Source organism: Trachinotus anak, unplaced genomic scaffold (assembly GCF_046630095.1).
Source record: "Trachinotus anak isolate AG129_WGS33_773 ecotype Australia unplaced genomic scaffold, CSIRO_AGI_Tana_v1 ptg000012l, whole genome shotgun sequence".
Taxonomy (NCBI): domain Eukaryota; kingdom Metazoa; phylum Chordata; class Actinopteri; order Carangiformes; family Carangidae; genus Trachinotus; species Trachinotus anak.
This window is the reverse complement of record NW_027273863.1, coordinates 18,418,839-18,437,792: the sequence shown is the minus strand read 5'-3', so window position 1 is coordinate 18,437,792 and position 18,954 is coordinate 18,418,839. Positions and strand designations below refer to the sequence as shown.

At 42.3% G+C, this 18,954-nt stretch overlaps 1 protein-coding gene across 4 annotated transcripts; it reads right to left on the bottom strand.

Moving 5' to 3' along the window:
- Positions 1-8,057: 8,057 nt before the first annotated feature.
- Positions 8,058-14,102, bottom strand: LOC139629912 (eukaryotic elongation factor 2 kinase-like). 4 transcript variants are annotated; one of them, XR_011693069.1, is made up of 11 exons: positions 13,899-14,102; positions 13,503-13,771; positions 12,723-12,800; positions 12,181-12,237; positions 11,927-11,992; positions 11,303-11,373; positions 10,981-11,169; positions 10,773-10,897; positions 10,481-10,629; positions 10,113-10,362; positions 8,058-8,185 (listed from the first exon to the last, which is right to left on the bottom strand). XR_011693069.1 is itself a non-coding variant. In XM_071492887.1 (10 exons), exons 5-10 carry the CDS (start codon positions 11,928-11,930, stop codon positions 10,253-10,255), a joined length of 648 nt encoding a protein of 215 aa, XP_071348988.1. In that variant the 5' UTR covers positions 11,931-11,992; positions 12,181-12,237; positions 12,723-12,800; positions 13,503-13,771; positions 13,899-14,102; the 3' UTR covers positions 8,192-10,252. The 4 variants fall into 4 exon arrangements, 3 of the variants coding, with proteins under 3 accessions (XP_071348988.1, XP_071348990.1, XP_071348989.1); XM_071492887.1 differs by lacking the exon at positions 8,058-8,185 and having other exon boundaries at positions 8,192-10,362; XM_071492889.1 differs by lacking the exons at positions 8,058-8,185; positions 11,927-11,992 and having other exon boundaries at positions 8,192-10,362; positions 13,899-14,099.
- Positions 14,103-18,954: the final 4,852 nt, after the last annotated feature.

The window sequence follows — 18,954 nt, the reverse complement described above, 5'->3', positions numbered from 1 at the left end:
TCAGTGCTGCACAATGGAGACAACAAACATGTTTACAAGGTCTTTCACCTGCATTTATTTAGATTTGTTATTCTGAGTTTACTGTGTGTGCAATCACCACTGGAAGTGATCACATACTCATCAACCTCATATCATTTTACAGGCTTTATATCTGAAATGAATTCAAGCTCTTGCTGACTGAGAAGAAGAGTGCATTTAGGTGAGGGATCAAGGTGGAGCTGCAGAGGGAGCAGACTCAGCTGATGGAGATTCACGCCCACAGATAAATTCTTTAAATCATATGTCTGGTAATTTCCATTGAGTTGTATTGATATAAGACACAGACGGGTAAAACAAGCTGCTGCCACTGCCCCAGACAAAGTGACGAGAGACGAGGAAGTGACGTCCTCACTGATGAGATGAGACTGTCTCTCAGCATCTTATCACTTACTGTAATACATTTAAAAATCTTTAAATCTCATCCCTGGTCATTTCCTTACAGGGAACAAGCTACAACCACTGCCCCAGTGACAGAAACATTACAATTGACAAGGAAGTGACGTCCTCACTGATGACCTGCCTCAATGAGAGGACTGAGTGCATTTTCATTTTGACCCCTAAAGAGCGCAGTGACATATAAATGTAAATGCAGTGGCTTGAGGGCTGTTTGTTCATTATGTTTAAATACTGTCACTGCAGAGCAGGTTCAGTCTTTGAACATCATCATTTTAATATGTTCGTAGATGAGTACACACATGAGTATGTGAAAAAGAAAATGCAAATTGGAGTACTGCATTTTCTTTTTAAATTACACTTAAATAAAGCATCCTGTGGGAAGTGTGGTCACATGACTGCTGAGCTGAGCAGCACAGGTGGAGAGCTGGGCAGCTCACACAGGTGTCTTGAGTTTTCTTTGTTCTGTGTCCTGAGCTCATTCTCCGTTTGTCCTTCAGCTGAGCTGCTCTCACCTTTGTTCCTGAGTGTGTCGAGTGAGTCGTTTATTTCATTATATTTCCTCAAGTCATGTGTATTTTGTTAAGTGGTACATTTAATCTCCTTGGTTTGTTCTCCCACGATTATATATTTAAAGCGATAATATATGTACTGATTTTGATTTAGAACTGTTTGTTGATTTATTCAAGATAAAGTGATAGAATTTGACCTGTATGTTCGCTTTCTTTCATTTGTAGACATGTAACCACTCACACCTGACTGACTGCAAGCAAAAGATTAAACACCTTCAAATGGAACCTGCTTGTCCTGCTTTGCTCATGTTCATTCAGTCCAGTGTTTTGTCCTCGAACACATACATGTGTCAGAAATCTCAATTCTATCATGGATTTTTTTTTTTCAGTTTCAAGTTTATATGATAATTCTATTGGAGTCTTCTATAGGCTTTTGTAACGACCTTAATGTTTATAATTGAGTCTGTTGTTTTTCTGCACCAGATGCTTTGAGGACAGACCACTATAATCATGGATTGGACACTACAATCATAATCAGGATTGTGCATTTAAAGGAGAACCAACCCTTTGACAGAACTCACTGTTCTTATTCCTGTGCCTCAGAACAGTTTGGTCAATATTTGTGAACATGCAGCTCTTCACTGAAGTTAGAAACCAAAGAGAGAACATTAATGTTCGATGTCAACCCGGTTTGCTCTTTAACAGTGAACGGGGCTCTGATGCTGTGAGGCCATAAAATGTTTATATCATTTCTTGGCCTGACATGAGATTCAAATTTAAAATTTTGTGCCCAATTTAAAGCCAAATGAGAAGTATTAGGAGGAACACAACGCAGCTACTGTAGATTATAGGGTTAGCATGGTAACTCATTTCCCCCAGTGGCTCAAATTAATTTCAGCTGTAGATGATGAGAACAAACCTTTGACTTTTGTAGTCGATTGTTCCAGAGTCTGTTTTTCTGCTGTATTTATTCATTGGCTCTCAATGTGAGTGATTCAATTAAAGACTGATGCATTCCACATTTTCATTGATCACTGACAGATTTTAATCAGTGTTTTGATGGAAGACACAGCTGCTAACATTTGAAAGTCAGTGCCGTTGTGTTGTCTCTGGAGGATTCTCTGGTTTCCAGCTTCAGGACAGAGTGATGTGTTTTCAAACACAGACTTCACTGTTCCTGGGGCCCAGGAATCACTGGTGACATTTAAGCCTTTTATTTATTCAAAATGAACTGTATGTTTCTGAATGTTGTGATTATTATTTACTAGTAAGTTAAACGTTGTGCACAGCTGTTGTTGGGCTTCTACCTTCACTCACCGCTGCAGTTTATGAACTTTAAACATTTCCTGTACTGGCACTTCCTGTTGTTTCTGGCCTTCATGTTTCTGCTTCAATATTTCCCGTGTGTCCATGAGACAAACCGGAAACAAACTCGTTAGACTCGGTCGAGTCTTTGCCAGAATGATGTGAGTAATGTCAGAAATATAAACCGGGAACAAACACGCAGAAACACGCTGATCCTTGTGACAGTGTGGAGGCCGGTGAACCGGAAGAGACGAGGAAGCAGCAGAGCCGCAGAGAGCCGCTGTTTATCCGCTGCCCTCCTGCGCTGATTGGGCAGAAAACGCGCGTTTTCTTCTTTAAAAACCAACAACAAACAAACATGAGGCAGAAACTGAGGCTTTGCTCTGTCAACAGCCTCCAGCGGATCTGCTCCTCTGCAGCACCACCGAAGGTAAGAGAGTTCACTTTACTCCATCAGAGCCTGTTTGGTTGGAGGACGAGTTCTTTGCATCATAAGAGAAATGAACTGAAATATTGATGCTTATTGTTTTGTTTGCAAAGAGGGAAACTCGGCACAAATGAGATGCTGGATATATTGAACAGAGTTTTTGTAGCCGCTGAATCTCTGAAGTGATGTTATTGTTGGAGACACCAGTGGTGAGCTGATGCAGAGACGATGTGACAGAAGTTGTGCTTTTGTTAAAATCTTTGTGCAGATACAGAGCAAAACTGTGAAACTAGAGGTGGGTGATCTTACTTTGGCATATGATCAACTTTTAATACGAATGTACAGATGCCTTCATTAAAGCTGCTATATTTAGATAGCCCTGGTTAATGTCCAGGGTTAATGCTGCTAACCTGCCCACTGCCACCTGTTAAACAGCTAGCCTGCTAACGGCAGCTAGCCTGCTAACCGCAGCTAGCCTGCTAACCGCAGCTAGCCTGCTAACCGCAGCTAGCCTGCTAACGGCAGCTAGCCTGCTAACGGCAGCTAGCCTGCTAACCGCAGCTGGCGACAGCGGCCCTTGTTCTGCAGCCTGCTGCATTTGGCTCACAGACATATATTATATTATATTATATATTATTATATTCTCCATCTGAGCAGAACAAGAGCTAATGTCACCAGCCAATGAGACACCTGCGGTAAAGGCGGCACACAGGAGGCGGGGCAGCTGGTTAGCAGCTGGTTAGCAGCTAGCTAGCAGCTGGTTGGCAGCTGGTTAGCAGCTCGTTAGTAGCTGGTTAGCGGCTCGTTAGCAGCGACTTCACTTTCAAATCAAAGCGCTTATTATATATATATATATATATATATATATATATATATATATATATATATATATATATATCACCTCATAAATAACTGTGCTGTCCAAAAGAATACTCCATATGAGCTCAGCCAGAAATGTGGTTGGTTGTGGCACAGTTTGAACATGTAAGACAACATTGTTGGGAGGAAGAGCTGCTAGCTAGCTAACATCTGGAGCTGGTGTCAAAACGGCGGAAAAAGACGTCGTTACTTCCGGTTAGGATTTTCACAATAAAATCAGTGGAAACAATGTAGATCGTGATAAAGCTCGAAAGATTGACATATGACCTTTGGCCAGATCGCCCACCCCTATGCTCAAAAATTACAAGTACACATTCTGACTTTTTTTTAAACTTAATCTGATTGGACAGCGACAATCCCACAAAGCAGAGTCCAGTCAGAGAGCAGGTGGTTCCTTTACCTTCATCTCTGCCTATAACCTGAAAGGTGTAGTAGATTTTCAAGATGGAGGACAGCATGGGCTTGAAAACCTACTGCACCTTTCAGGATCTGCCATGGAGCTGAAGGCAACTGAATGACCTGCCCTCTGACTGGACTTTGTGATTGGATTGTCATTGTCCAATCAGTAAGGTTTAAAAAACAACAAACACAAAAAAAAACAACTTCTCTTTTTTTGGCACCAGTAAATGCCACTTAAACCACAACCAAGTAATGTAAGGTTTTAAAAATCTTTCCAGGATTCCTGTTAACAGTATCTGCAGTTGGAGCTGTGTGCGGTAACCTCCTTTGAGACTGATGGGAGCTAACTTCATAACTTGCACTTGACTGAGTTTATAATGGTAAGTGAAATGAATTATTTAAAGTACAAATGTTTCTCAATATTGTTTTGTGAAAAGCTGCCTAAAATGTCTTGATTTGCCCTGCAATGGAAAATTTATTTTCATATAACTGCATGTTTTCATAGAGATGCCAGAACCCACCTCAGGTCAGGACCACATCCTGTATGGTGCCCCACACCCAGAAAAAAATGGTAAGTCATGGGCATGACTCCATCACATACCTATACCTAAACTAAAGTGATGTTCATAAATAATTCCAAATGTAGTTTGAAATCAATCTTTGTAAACCTGCAAAATCTGTATGAGAAACTCAAGTATATACATGTGAAGACAGACAAATTAGTGCTGAGGTAACACAAAGACACCGTGGAAGAACTGCTTTTGTCAATGTCTGTGTATAGATACAAAGCAGACAACTGTGTAAAACTTGGTGCTCAAAGCTCCTACACAGTATGTGACACTGAATTTACAAGCACAATTTTGATGGCATCCTTACACCTTAAAATGATTGGACAAAGACGGTCCAATCACAAAGCAGAGTCCAATAAGAGGGCAGGTGCTTCTGGTATCTTCATCTCTATCGCACATCCTGAAAGATGTGGTAGATTTTCAAGATGGACGACAGCGCTGGCTTTAAAATCTACTACACCGTTCAGGATCTGCGGCAGATGAAGGCAACAGAACCACCTGCCCTCTGAGTGGAATCTGCTTTGTGATTGGACCATCTTTGTCCAATCGTTTTTAAAGTGTAAGGATGGAGTCAAAATTGTACTTGTAACCTCAGGGTCGTACACAGTGTAGGAATTTTGAGCATCAAGTTCTCCAGTTTGCTGCTCTCTATCTGTTCACAGATTTGGCAAAAGCACCGTCTTCCACAGTGTCTTTGCGTTACCTCACCACTGATATCAGTTGCTCAGTTTTTATTTTTCAGTGCAGTTTTTCTTTTTACAAATGCAAATCTTATTTGCACTTTTCACTGTACACTAATAAGACACAACAAGCTGTACTTGGTATCAAATTAGACAAAACTAGAATTATGTTCTTAGAGGGTAATTTACAACACATTAGAACAGAACTATGTAGTAAACTAAAGGGAACTTTTTCTTTTTTTTCTTTTTTTTTTTTTTTTACAGCTTGCATAGCTTTGGTGAGCAAAGTGATGCATCAAACAGATGTTACAGAGTAGCTCCTCATTACTTTGTCATTATATCACAATGAATTACTTCACAATGAATAGAGATGGCAAGTTTGAACACAAGTATTCATTTTTTTGTAATCACATCCATGTTGGTTTTTTGATAAATTAGTGATGACAATTAATATACTTGTTTGGAAACATGCTGTCTCTGATTGGTTGTTAAGGAACTTATTTGATGATATAATGATGAATTAATGAGGAACTACTCAGTAACAACTCTGTTTGATTTATCACTTTACTGACCAAGACTCTACAAGGTGTAAAATACCACTTTATCTACAACTTTGCCCTGCAATGGAAAGTCATTTTATTTAATACAGTACCATTGTATGTTTTCATAGGGATGCCGGAATCCAACTCGGGCCAATACCACACCTTGTCGTCCTCCACAACCAGCAAAAATGGTAAGTCATATTCATGACTCCACCCCATACCGATATAGGCTCAAATTAGGGTCCAAATGATTTTGAACTTGTGAAGTGATGTTCACAAATAATTCCAACGTTTGTAGTTGTAAATCAACCTTTGTAAACCTGTGAAATGAATCTGTATGAGAAAGTCAAGTCTGTGCATGGGAAAATTATTTTTTCCTTTTTGACAAAGACATTTGTATTTGTAACAAAAAAAAGACTTTGTGACTCAAAACTATGAAGAAATGGTCAGTGTTGAGGTTAAACAAAAACACTCAATCAATGGTTTTGTCAACAACTGTGCTGATACAGAGCAGGAAACTGTGAAACTCTGCTGTGTGTGACCCGCTGAGTTTTAGAGTTTTCAGCTTTTTATCTGTACACAGACATTTACAAAAGCATTTCTTTTTATTTGTTGAACCCTCACCACTGACCATTTGTGTAGTTTTATTCAGAGAGTCTGTCTTTGTAGCAAATACAAATGTCTCTGTCAAAGGATAAAACATTTTTTTCACATACACAAACTTCCATTTCTCCTGCGGATTTATTTTACAGGTTTACGAAGTTTGATTTACAACTACAACTTTTGGAATTATTTGTAAACATTACTTCCCAAATTCAAAATCATTTGGACCCTAATTTGAGCCTATATAGGTGTCGGGGGAGTAAGTCGGGGGAGTAAGTCGGGGGAGTAAGTCGGGGGAGTAAGTCGGGGGAGTAAGTCGGGGGAGTAAGTCGGGGGAGTAAGTCGGGGGAGTAAGTCGGGGGAGTAAGTCGGGGGAGTAAGTCGGGGGAGTAAGTCGGGGGAGTAAGTCGGGGGAGTAAGTCGGGGGAGTAAGTCGGGGGAGTAAGTCGGGGGAGTAAGTCGGGGGAGTAAGTCGGGGGAGTAAGTCGGGGGAGTAAGTCGGGGGAGTAAGTCGGGGGAGTAAGTCGGGGGAGTAGCCTCGCGCGAGGCTGAACGAGCCCGATGGCTGGGCGCAGGGCCGTCCAGCCTCGCGCGAGGCTGAACGAGCCCGATGGCTGGGCGCAGGGCCGTCCAGCCTCGCGCGAGGCTGAACGAGCCCGATGGCTGGGCGCAGGGCCGTCCAGCCTCGCGCGAGGCTGAACGAGCCCGATGGCTGGGCGCAGGGCCGTCCAGCCTCGCGCGAGGCTGAACGAGCCCGATGGCTGGGCGCAGGGCCGTCCAGCCTCGCGCGAGGCTGAACGAGCCCGATGGCTGGGCGCAGGGCCGTCCAGCCTCGCGCGAGGCTGAACGAGCCCGATGGCTGGGCGCAGGGCCGTCCAGCCTCGCGCGAGGCTGAACGAGCCCGATGGCTGGGCGCAGGGCCGTCCAGCCTCGCGCGAGGCTGAACGAGCCCGATGGCTGGGCGCAGGGCCGTCCAGCCTCGCCCCCAAATGCTAATGTTATGCTAATGCTAAGCCCCTGAAGCCCGTTGTCCTGGTCGCCGCCCTCCTGATCTTTGAAAGTAAAATCTGCACAGCAGGTCATCAGACAGCATACAGATGCTCTTGTTTATGTCAGTGTAATGGGAAATGTTGGTATAACTCATGTGTGTCTATACAAAACTTTGTAACCAAAGACTGTGTGTGTATTTCTAATGAAGTTTTGAGGTAACCTTTGTACACCCTTTTCGTGGCTATGAAGGAGACCTCTGGATGAGCTGATGATGAGCACATGGAGACAAGATATCTGGATGCCCTTGCCTTCCTCGCCATGAAAAACACGTGTAGACAAATATATGTGAAGGTCTTGCCCGTCTGCCTTTCTGTTTATGATAAGGGTATCTCGTTCGACCTCAGCGGAGACAGAGCTGTGGGTTACAGTGACATTGTGTTGGGGAGAGGCAAGCAGGTGGAAGAGAGGATCGTCTCATCTTTGTGGAATGTGTTTTGGGACTATAAGACTGTGGCCCTGGAAAACATCTTCAGGCCACTCACTCATTGACTGTACTGCTGTTCGGTAGTGTTTGTGTGACTCCATTCATGAATGTTTATTAAACTCAAGAAAGACAGCTGACGCGTGAAGATGTTCTTATTATTGAGCAAGGTAATATAATTTGCCACCACATCAGCATGTAGTATATTGTACACAATGTTGTGTTTTAATTTGAAATTGACATTTATAATTGTTAATCTGATGATGAATGGTTTACCAACATTCAGTGTATTATCACTGAATAGAAACACAGCCATGTCATTGCCAAAACATCTTATTTAAAAACAGTACACTGATCAAAGAGAGTCTTCATGCAAACAACAGAATGGGAACTTAAAAATAAAGTAGTAAACAACTCTTAGCATCAACACTTCACATTTACAGCTCTAGTTATGATTATAATCTTCATGAACTGCATAAACTATTAATTGATTGATAAAACGTTAACAAAGGACTCAAGCATTAATTATTTTTATTTTGTGGGACCTAAATTTGCCCACTGTCTCTCTAACTGACCACTCAGCATCAGCCACTGTGTTTTTCAACATATCTTCTATGTTTAAGATTTATTTCCCTGGGTTTTCTTACATGTTTCAATGTTTAGCATCATTTAATTTTATAAAAGTGAAGCTGATGGCGTTATCCTCAGCAGGTCAAATTAAGATCCTTAAAGATCCTTTGTTTTTAGTTTCATTTCAGAGTGCAGCAGTTTGTGTTTTGCAAATTGAAACTGATATTTTATTTTTGCCTTGTGAAAAAAACACTTTCTGCAACTTTTAAGTCATCAACACACAGTGAAGTGTCCATGTTGAATGAGGTTTTGACCCTGTGATTGTAAAATACTGTAAAAACCTGGACAGATGTGGTCGATGAAGTGGACAAACTCCTGTCTGCCTGAAAATCAGACAACTTCAACCAAAAGCTTGTTGAACTTATCACAGCAAAAGTTTAGTGATTCAGAAACAAATGATTCACTCTTAGTATTTCCTTTAATTTCAAATTAAACTACACCTCTTTTTCTCTCCATCCACTAATCTTCCCGCTTCTTTTTATCATTTGAAATCAAAGATGTCCGTTTCCTGTTGGTTTGAATGGTCCAGTCAAGTTAATCTAAACCTCTCTCCTCTCTTCTGCACAGGAGCCAACCATTGACCTCTGTCCATCTGTAGGAATATTATGTTCAGAACACTCAGATTTTCACTCACACCTTAGTCTTTTTTGTTTAGGAAGATTAGTAACTGAGTTAAATGACCCAGAAGTATCTAAGTAAGTATTCATGATAAGATCTGGGTGAATTTTCTAAATCGGGTTTTCAAAGTTTATTTACTTATCTATTTCTTGTCTTTTTTGAGGTTGTGGTTGTGTTTATTATATTTCCTTTTTTACCATTTTTTTAACGTTCCAAAACGTAGGAACAACAGAGCACTTGAGTCCAACACTTCTTCAACATACACACTAATGGAAAAATCTGGAAAGGTCCAAGAATGTTCATGAAACTTGAACTGTCACTTTGTAAAAACTATGACTGAGATTCACAGGTTAAATACAACAAAGAACGAAGGAACGTTTTTGAACATTTTGACTTTTGAATGGAGTTGCTACCTGAAAGTATGAATGAGCAGACTGGGTTGAAAATGCATGAAAAGTTGTGGAAAAGTGGAGATTTTGAACATTGCATTCATCTTAATGGTAAAAAAAAATATGAAATACATCAAAAACCTGAAAACATCCAATAATGTCCTACTTCAGCTGAACATTTTAAAGTTTGAATGGAGTTTCTATGTCTGTAGGAGATACTAATCAAGAAATGGTGGAATAATAAAGAATTTCTGAACCTGAGAAGAACAGACAGTGGCTTTGCTTTAGCAGCAACCTAATAAGCAGACTGAAGTAGATTTGGAGCATTTCTGTAATATACTGTTGCAGAACTTTAATACCACCAAGCTCAACAGGAAGCAATAATGACAACCTTGACCCATAAAAAGCAAATCTTTAAATCTTTATCTTACAGTTTTATACTCCAAGCATTTGTACATACATTCCAACATAAGTGTGTTAACATTTGGTGCAAATTAAGTAAACTATTTTCTTTGCTTTGATTTCAGACGCTCTCTATCATGCAACAACAGTCATGAGCCTGAAGGTAATAAAAGAAAAGGGGAGTCAGAAGGACCATCTTCACAAAGACAGAGAAGGGAGAACAGACACCTGGAGCTGTAAGGACGGACGCACACGCACATGCACGCCAAATAAAAAAAAATATGTAAACTGTAACCATCCAGGTTGTGTCCTGAATGTGTGAAAATGAGCCTGGCTCTCAGTCAGACACATGAGCTCCTGTAGCATTTTTTCACATGCAAGCTTGTGTCCAGAATCACTCCTCCAGCAGCGCCCAGGCCTCTTCAGCTTTCATGTAGTACTGGTTAGCCAACCTGCCTTTCATGGCTGCCATGGCGGCTTCTGCTGCCTCTGTAAACAGATCATCTGCGGGGGGGGGGGGGGGGTATGAGAGGTGAGGACACAGGCTGATGTCAGTGCAGTGTATTCTGTATGGTCATATGTTCAGCACAGTGAGGTCTGTTGAGGCAGCGTGGAGTTGAACCCGCTCTCTGTGGGTCTGCGGCGAGGTTGTAGCCTCCCACTTGGTACATCTCTGCCTCTCTGGCCAGCAGCAGGTATCGGGGCTCATCCTGCGTCCCGTCGAACTCTCCCCCCTCGTCATAGTCCGTCATGTCGTACCAATCCTGCTTTCTGATTAACTAAAGATAAAAAAAAAAAAAAGATTTCACAAATCTACATTAAATAAAAACAGAAACAGTAAAAATGCTTCAGCTTCAAATTCACCCTGTTCTAAAAACCCCACCAGGGGGCAGGATTATCATGACTTCACTGACCTCTCAGCTGACAGATTGACTCCTGTATCAAAGGCTCTGGCCACTATAATCATAGAAGATCTGTCACCAGCTTCAGCAGCCAGCAGAAGATACTTGAAGCCTTTCATCCTGTTTCCTGCATTATCCTGCCGACAACACAAAAATGTCAGAATGCACGAAGTAAAGCTGCAGCTGAGGAATAAAATGCAAAATATACAATGCATGTTACCTCCAGCTCCACGTCTGGCAGTATGTGATGAGGCAGCTGCAGACAGCACTGTCCCAAGGCAACAATAGCCTCCAGCTCCCCACACAGCGCCACCCTCTCCAGGTGGAACATGGCCGAGTCCTGATCCCACTGCTCATCCTTCTCACAGAAACCACCCGCTTCGTGGTACCGCACCATCGCCAGTTGGACCTGGAACGAGATCCCTCGTCTTAAAAACCAGCAACAGGTGGATTCAGATTCTCACAAGACAAGTTAAGACTCAGTTAAAATGATTGTTGTGCAAAAAAAAAAAAAAAAAGTAAAACATTTTCTGTTTTCTTACTTTTCCGAGGATCGATTGGCCAATCTTCTTCTGCATCAGAGTGTTGAGCTGCTCCACTTCTCCTCTGTCAGCTGGGTAGAAACAGAGCAGAACACAGACATGAGGAGGAGAAAGTGACCATCCCTTCTTCACCCCAGTGATCAGAAAACAAATCGTGATGAAAAAAAAATAAAATAAAATCACACTTCACTCTCAGGGGTGTACCCATCCTGCACTCAGAGCTGGAGGAGTACACCCCTGTTGGCTCGACACTCAGTGAATTCAAAATCATGTAAAGCATTAGAGCAGGAGCACGCACGCACGCACACACACACACACACACACACAATTATTATGGCGGGAATCATGAGCAAGATGGCAGAGCTGGTGAAACAGAGGTAGATGGTGTTTCGGTTTCCAAACGTCAGTTTTAATTTCTCTGCACTTTTGCTTTTTCGGGTTGTTTTTGTTCACTGAACCGAACAGATAGCGGAGCGGACACAGAAACAGCTGCAGCTCGTGAATTCAGTGGCTCAGATCTTAAATTTAAGATTCAAGCTTGATGCATTTTTTTGGGCAAAGACAAAGCTTTGTAGCAACAAAACTGCACAGCACTGGCTGATGAGCCCCCATGCAAGTAATCACCCATTCGTTGTCAGGAGTGGCTGAATTTAGGTCTGCAGAGACTCTTGGAGGAGCTGCCATCTTCCTCTAGTGAGGGAAGACAAAGAGCAGGAGGAGCTGGATTAGAAGAAAGGTGAGGAAGTTATTTGATTCTCAGAGAAGTGATGAGGGTCGAGAGGGGAGAAGACAAAGTGAGGAAAGGATGAGGATGAGTTATTTGATTATGATTGAGGTGAGGATGACGTTTGCACACTGATGCCTCTATGTTTGTTTACCCGTCTGACGCTGTCCTCATCCGACTCGGAACAATGTCTTTGGTATGGATGATGGGCCTGTGTGACGATACAACATGCATTATAGAACCGACTGTCAGTCTAAACGTCTACACTCAATGAGGAGAAGAAGAAGTGTTCAGACACTAACAGCTACTCAGACGACAAAGAAGAGTGAAGTACATACAGGAACAAGAAAAGTCCAACGTGTCAGTTAAGTTCGTGTTTAAAATTAATTTGTTTAAGATAATAAAATGTCAGAATATGTGTAGAAATGTGTCTAAAAGTATAAAAAATAGAAATATTTCTACTTCTATGTAATTTAGACACATCTAAATGAGCTTTAATATATCTAAATTATATTTTGTGACTTAATATGAATACTTGTTAACTGTGAGACGTTTCATCTCTGTAAAGGTCAAGTGAGGGAGGGGGGTATGAGCCCATAATGTCAATGATTAAGGCCTTTTTCTGTCCATTTCTGACTGACTGCTAGAAAACATCTTGACTGTCCAAACCGGATCAAAGGAAGGTGAAATCTTTACCCCGTCTACGTGGTCATTTGGATCACCTTCACTCCTCCTCTCGCTGGGGTACCCGCTGTCTCCGCCGCTGTCAGGTTCCTACAGACAGAAATAAGAAGAAATACATTTAAATATCAGTGCGGCAGTGACTGGTGAGCTGTCACAGTGGTTTCTAATCATGTCTAGAATATTTTAACTGTGAATGTTAACGTTTTAAATGCTTCACTGGTTGCTCCCCTCATGACTAAAAGTGATGAGCTTTGGAGAATCAACTTTAAAAATCTCTGCATGAAGATCTGAGGTTTGCAGAATCTGCAACATCTTTAAAAACATTTACATCCCATCTTTGAAAAAACAAACAAAAAAATAAACAAACAGGTAAGATATTGAGCACACTGTGTGTTGCAGTGAAAAATGTTGCTTCTGTATTTTTAGTTGTATCCTTAAACTTTTAGCCCTGGTTGGTGGGAATGTCTGACTCTACTGCTAATGATGAAAACTACTATATATAAAGGTTATTACAGAATGTAAATACAATGAATAGCTATTGCAGAAAAGCGTGGGCCATAAATATGATCAAAAATGGGGTTTGAATATAACTTTAAGTAACAGATGACGAAGGCTCCAACACATCAACAACACAGTGAAAAAAATCTCAGGATTTACACAGAATAAAAAGAATAATAAAAATATCAAAATTAAATTACACTTGAAAACCGTAATTTCATTTAATGCCCGTTTATTTTTCAGTGGATCTTTATTCAGTGCCAATACAACTTTCCACAACTCCGTCGGACTCACCTTCAGTACCAGGTTGTTGTCTTTGTGCTAACAGGATCAGTTCAATCTTGGAGACCGGAGTGATGAAGACTGTCCACCATGGATGTGTTATAAGGACGTGGGGAGGTAGAGAGACGGTGATGAGGACGTCCAGGACGGTTCTTCCCCTCAGGGACAGAGAGGGGCAGCGGGCTGCAGCGGCTCAGGCCACCGCTGCTGACCCGGAGGCCGCTGCATCCAGGCCGGACTCAGTTATAGTTTAACCCGCTGACACAGTGAAGGTCATTCATCTATAAAATAATAAGGCGGTTGTTGTGAGCGGATGACAGGCTGGTGACCTGCAGTCAGGAGGAGACACTGCTGCTCACACATCACAGAAACTATCACACAGAAGCTCAGTGACTTAAATTAAAATACCTGAAGAAACTGTGACGGAGGAAGTGATGAAAAATCATGGCGGCGTCTTAGTGAATCCAGTTATGCGGCGAAAATATCGATTAAAAACAATTACATCCCTGAAAAAAGTGTAAGAAGTGACGAATAAATGCGACGAAAAAATCTCAAAATGAATGAACTTGGTTTGTGTAGAAGAAAACTTGCCTTTGTTTGTTTATTCACTTTTCATTAACTTGTTCTCGTCCTGACGACGCTAGCAGTAACCTGGCAACCATGCTCGTTCCCGAGACACAGCGTGACGTGCACGTACACAGTGGTGACGTCACTCAGGGCTTTTTCTGAGCTTTGAAAAACTTTTACAAAGATTAAAACCCCATGGCTTAAACATGTAGAATAGAAAGATTGATATTGGGCTGTGTGCACAGCTGGTGGTGTCCTGTTAACAGTTTTACAGGCCTCTCTTTCACCATTGCGCTCTATGGAAAAATGCTTTTTGGGCCGCAGGGGATTTTTCGCTGCAATACCACGAGTGGCCCCTGGAAACAGCTGCTGCGAGGCTGAGCGGTGTCCAGGTCTGATAACACGTCCATGGTCTTCACACACATCAATCTGCTTCATCGTGCTCAGAAATGAAGAAGTTCCACATGTGACTCCGTTTGTGTTCGGTGTCAACACAAAGAGCCGCAGTTCATATGACTATGACCGGCGGAAGGAGAAGTAGTTCCTATCAGCCAGGTGTTATTATTTAGACTAAGTCCCGGTGATTGTGTTGTTACTTTCTACTGTGTCCCTGTCGACGATAAAAGACACATTTACCACAAATTATTGAGTTAAAGTATCGATCGTTTAATGGTTTAACAGAAAGTGTGCACAGGCTGCAGGTGCCTGGCTGGAATTCATTGGTTGCTTTCCGTTTCCTCACCTGGCAAGGGTGTAATGAAATATTAATGTTTATAGCTACATCTGCAGCCTAAAGATGTTCTTGAATAGTTTTATCATGTGTTGTTGTTATCATCATACGTTTTACACCTGCTCTTCCTCCTTTTAAAATGTTATGCAGTAACATTTACATTGTACCTTTTTAACTGATATACTCTGTGCTTGTATATGAGTACTACACAAGTAATTTTACCTGCACTTGAGTAGAGTTTATTTTTACAATTTTCCAGTACTCCTCCCCCCCTTGACCACATTTCAAAGGGAAATATTATATGTTTGACTCCACTACATGTTTTAAGGTGTAGTTTCTAATTACTAGTTTTGTAGTGTTGTAGATTTGAAAACATGTTTTTTATAAATGTTTATTAGAAATCAAAAATTGAAATCACTCTACAGAAGGGTGCACTGTGGTCAGGTGCACCCTCTTTGTTTTAATTATCCATCAAGTGTATAAAGAGCTTTATTCCACTTGTGTCAAGTTGAATTCATTGGACACTGAACAGTGGATGAGGGAGCATCCTTGAGTAAGTCCAGTTATCTTGCATGGTAGCTCACTGCCATCAGTGTACGGATGGAATTCACGCTGTTATTTTCAGAGACCTTTGTTATTTTTCTCAAGGGAATTTTATTGATGGGATTGATGACAATTATCACAGCATATTTGGTTTGTTTGTGTGAAGGTTTAAAATTCTACCATGAGTCAGTCTGAGGATAAAGGTGGAGGAGGGGAGGGAGACACCACTCCGCCTGAGGAACATGACAGCCAGACCGAACCTCAGAGGTAAGATGAGAACGGTCGTGATTCAGAAATGTCTGTATCGAAGCCCTGAAGGGACTTTTGCAGATATTTCTGTTTTGTTTTTGGATTCAGCGTTTAGCTGAATCCAAAATCTTGCTTTTTTAATTTACTCTTTTTGTTTCCATCAGGATCCAGCAGCAGAGATCAGACTCTACCCTCAGTTCTCCTGAGTCCATGAGGAGCAGCCGGATCAAATCAGAGCATTTTGTTTAAGACAAAGACAAATTCCATCTCAGGGCAGCTAAAAGACAAGGCGTTATGTAATATTATAACTATGTACCACTATATTTGATATTAGTTTTATTACCACATGGCCTAAACAAAGGCAGCTACACCGAATCACAGACTCAAAGATGGCTGCTGGGGCCACATGCCGTGTGGGGTAGAGGGAGAGTGTGTTTCTTTGCTTGAGGCTAATTCATGTAGGCTAAAGGGTTCCAGGTTAGAAGGAGGGTTAGCCACATGAAAGACCCAGTACTGGATGTACTAAACAAGAACTAGTGTGGACTGAGAGCCAACATTATTGTAATATCTAAACTGTAATATCTAAACTGTTTTACTCAGAGAGTGTGGCTTATCAACACAAGCCTGCACTATTGTGACTGGGATTGAGGAGCTCAGCTAACAGAGGCTACTTAGCAGCAAGATGCCTCTGTTTTTCCACGGAAGATTACCACAAACTGCTCCAGAAGATAGCAGTACTGGAAACAAAAATTCATCGGCTCGAAGTGAACGTCGAGATAAATGGACAATATGGGAATGAAACTACTCTGCCGATATCCCAAAACACGGAAAGGGAGCAGGCTAACACCAAGCTAACTAGCACCACCAAGACATGGCAGGAGCCAGGCATAAATGGGAGTAAATCAAACAGTCCTCCCTGGAACTCTCTTGGTGCAAAGCCAAAGCACAACAAATTGACTCCCTCAAATATGGGAAGACGGTTATCAGGCAGAACCCAGCACCGGGAGATTCAGTATGACACCGAATGGCCTGCACTGCCATCATACAGGAATGTCTCTTCAACCCCACTACCACGGAGAAAGCAACCATGGACCAAGGCGACAACAAAAACTAAGAGCAAACTGCCCCAAGATGCAGGGATTCTACTAGAGAACAGATTTGCTCCACTTTCACAGGACCCAGACTCCCCCAAAGAAGGCTCATCTCCCAGGACCAGAGAAAGGTATGAGGCTAAATCGAATGCTAAAGGGCTACAGAGAGAGCTAACCACTGGGCCTCAAACTCTGATAGTGGGTGACGGAGCTGTGAATGACATAAAACGCTTTTGCAGTAAGAAAAACACCAAAGTACTCTGCTTTCCCAATGACATGGTGTCTGATGTCTCGTAAAAAGATCCTGCTGAGCATCCGACACTGAAATCTCTCATCATACACACAGGAGCCCTTGATGTTGTGAAACAACAATCGGAGGTATTAAAACGAGACTTCATGGAACTGATAAACAAAGTTCAGTGTTTAAATACTGAGGTGTTTTTCAGTGGCCCTCTGCCAACAGTTCGGCGAGGAGATGAGAGATTCAGCAGGCTGATGATGCTAAACAGATGGCTGAAAGATACATGCACTGCTCAATCACTGAACTTTATTGACAACTTCAACATCTTTTGGGAACGCAGGCACCTCTTTAAGGCACATGGATTTTGCCTTAACAAGTCAGGAGTACAGCTGCTAAGCTCCAACATTTTTTATCATCTGCGTCAGGCACCAGCAGTCTTTGTCAAGGACAAGGGACAAGACAATCCAAAACAACGGATAAGGCAGCGCTCTGGTGAGGGCGCTGAGATAAGGACTGACAACGGAGGACAGTGGACTCAGAAAGAACCTGCAGAGTCACCATCTTCTCCCCAACAAGTGGATTCAGCCACAACAACACAACACCAGGAGTCTCCCCTAGCCCCAACAGCCCGAAAAGGGGAGTCTCCCCCAGCCCAAACAGGAGACTCCCAACCTTCACCCCCCCAGACCCCACCCAGCCCCCAACTCTCTCCACTCAGTCTTGATTCCCCATTCCTGGATTTCCCTGACAGGATGAAGAGCTTCGGAGTTGGAATCCAACTAACACCACGCCACAATCCCATATTTTCCCCCATTAACCTCCCACATCGTCCATCCCTTCCGTCCACTCCACCCCCTCCCATTTCACCACGTCGGAAGCCACCTTCGACCAAAAGTCACCGAGCCCCCCCACCCCCTCTGAATCATCATATCACTGAGTCTGACTGATATGTGCCAGGTCCAGGCTACAATACTGATATCAACAATGTTCTTCCCCAGGAAAAGTCAGGGCCCTATGGATTTCAGGCAGCCTTTTGAATCCCTGTGGTGACGGGTAACAGAGAAGTGATCAAACTGGTGAGAAATAAAAAGGGTTCAATTAAATCTAACAATCTAGTGAGTATAGCTTGTCAACCTCAAAACTCACCAGTGACTCCTTTTATCTCCACAAGGTTAGCTCTACTCAATATCAGATCACTAGCCAACAAATCCTTGTTAGTAAATGACATCATTATGACCTATAATCTAGATTTCTTACTTCTTAGTGAAACATGGCTGACTGAATGTAGCTGTGCTACCATTCTCAATGAGGCAGCACCAACAAATTTCTGTTTTATGAATAAGTGTCGAAGTGGTAAGAAAGGCGGGGGAGTTGCTGCCATTTTTAAATCTATATTTCAGTGCAAGGAAACTATATTTGGTGATTTTAGCTCTTTTGAATATCTCTGTTTTTTAGTAAAGGGGGACCCAAAAGTTCTCTTCCTAATTATTTATAGACCACCAAGATACCCAGGAAAATTCTTTGATGAGTTTGCTGAACTGCTGTCAGTTATCTGCACTGACTACAACGACTGTGTGTTTTTTGACTTACAAACTCTTTTTGACTTAACTCCAAACATTCAGTTATCCTCTGTGTCTGTTAGGAAAAGGTACATAAATGAGAATACCAGTGTTAAGTTTATGGAGGCTGTACAGCAACGTAACATTCCTTGACAGACCATGTTGACCTCGGCGTATCGCTCACTTGCCTTCTCCAGCAACGCTGACGACCATCATTTCTGTGCAAGGTGACCCGACACTCATCAGTGAACAGGACGGTAGACCGCTGCTGCATTGTCCAGGTCACATGGTCTTGTGCCCACTGCAAACGTTCACGGCGGTGTCTTGGTGTCAGTGGAGTCACCTGCAACGGTCGTCTGGCATTCAAGCCAAAGCGGTGGAGTCGGTTACGAATGGTTTGTCTGGAAACCCTAGTGCCCCTCACATCTGGTAAACGGGCCTGCAGCTGTGCGGCAGTTGCATAACGATGTCTGAGTGCATAGGG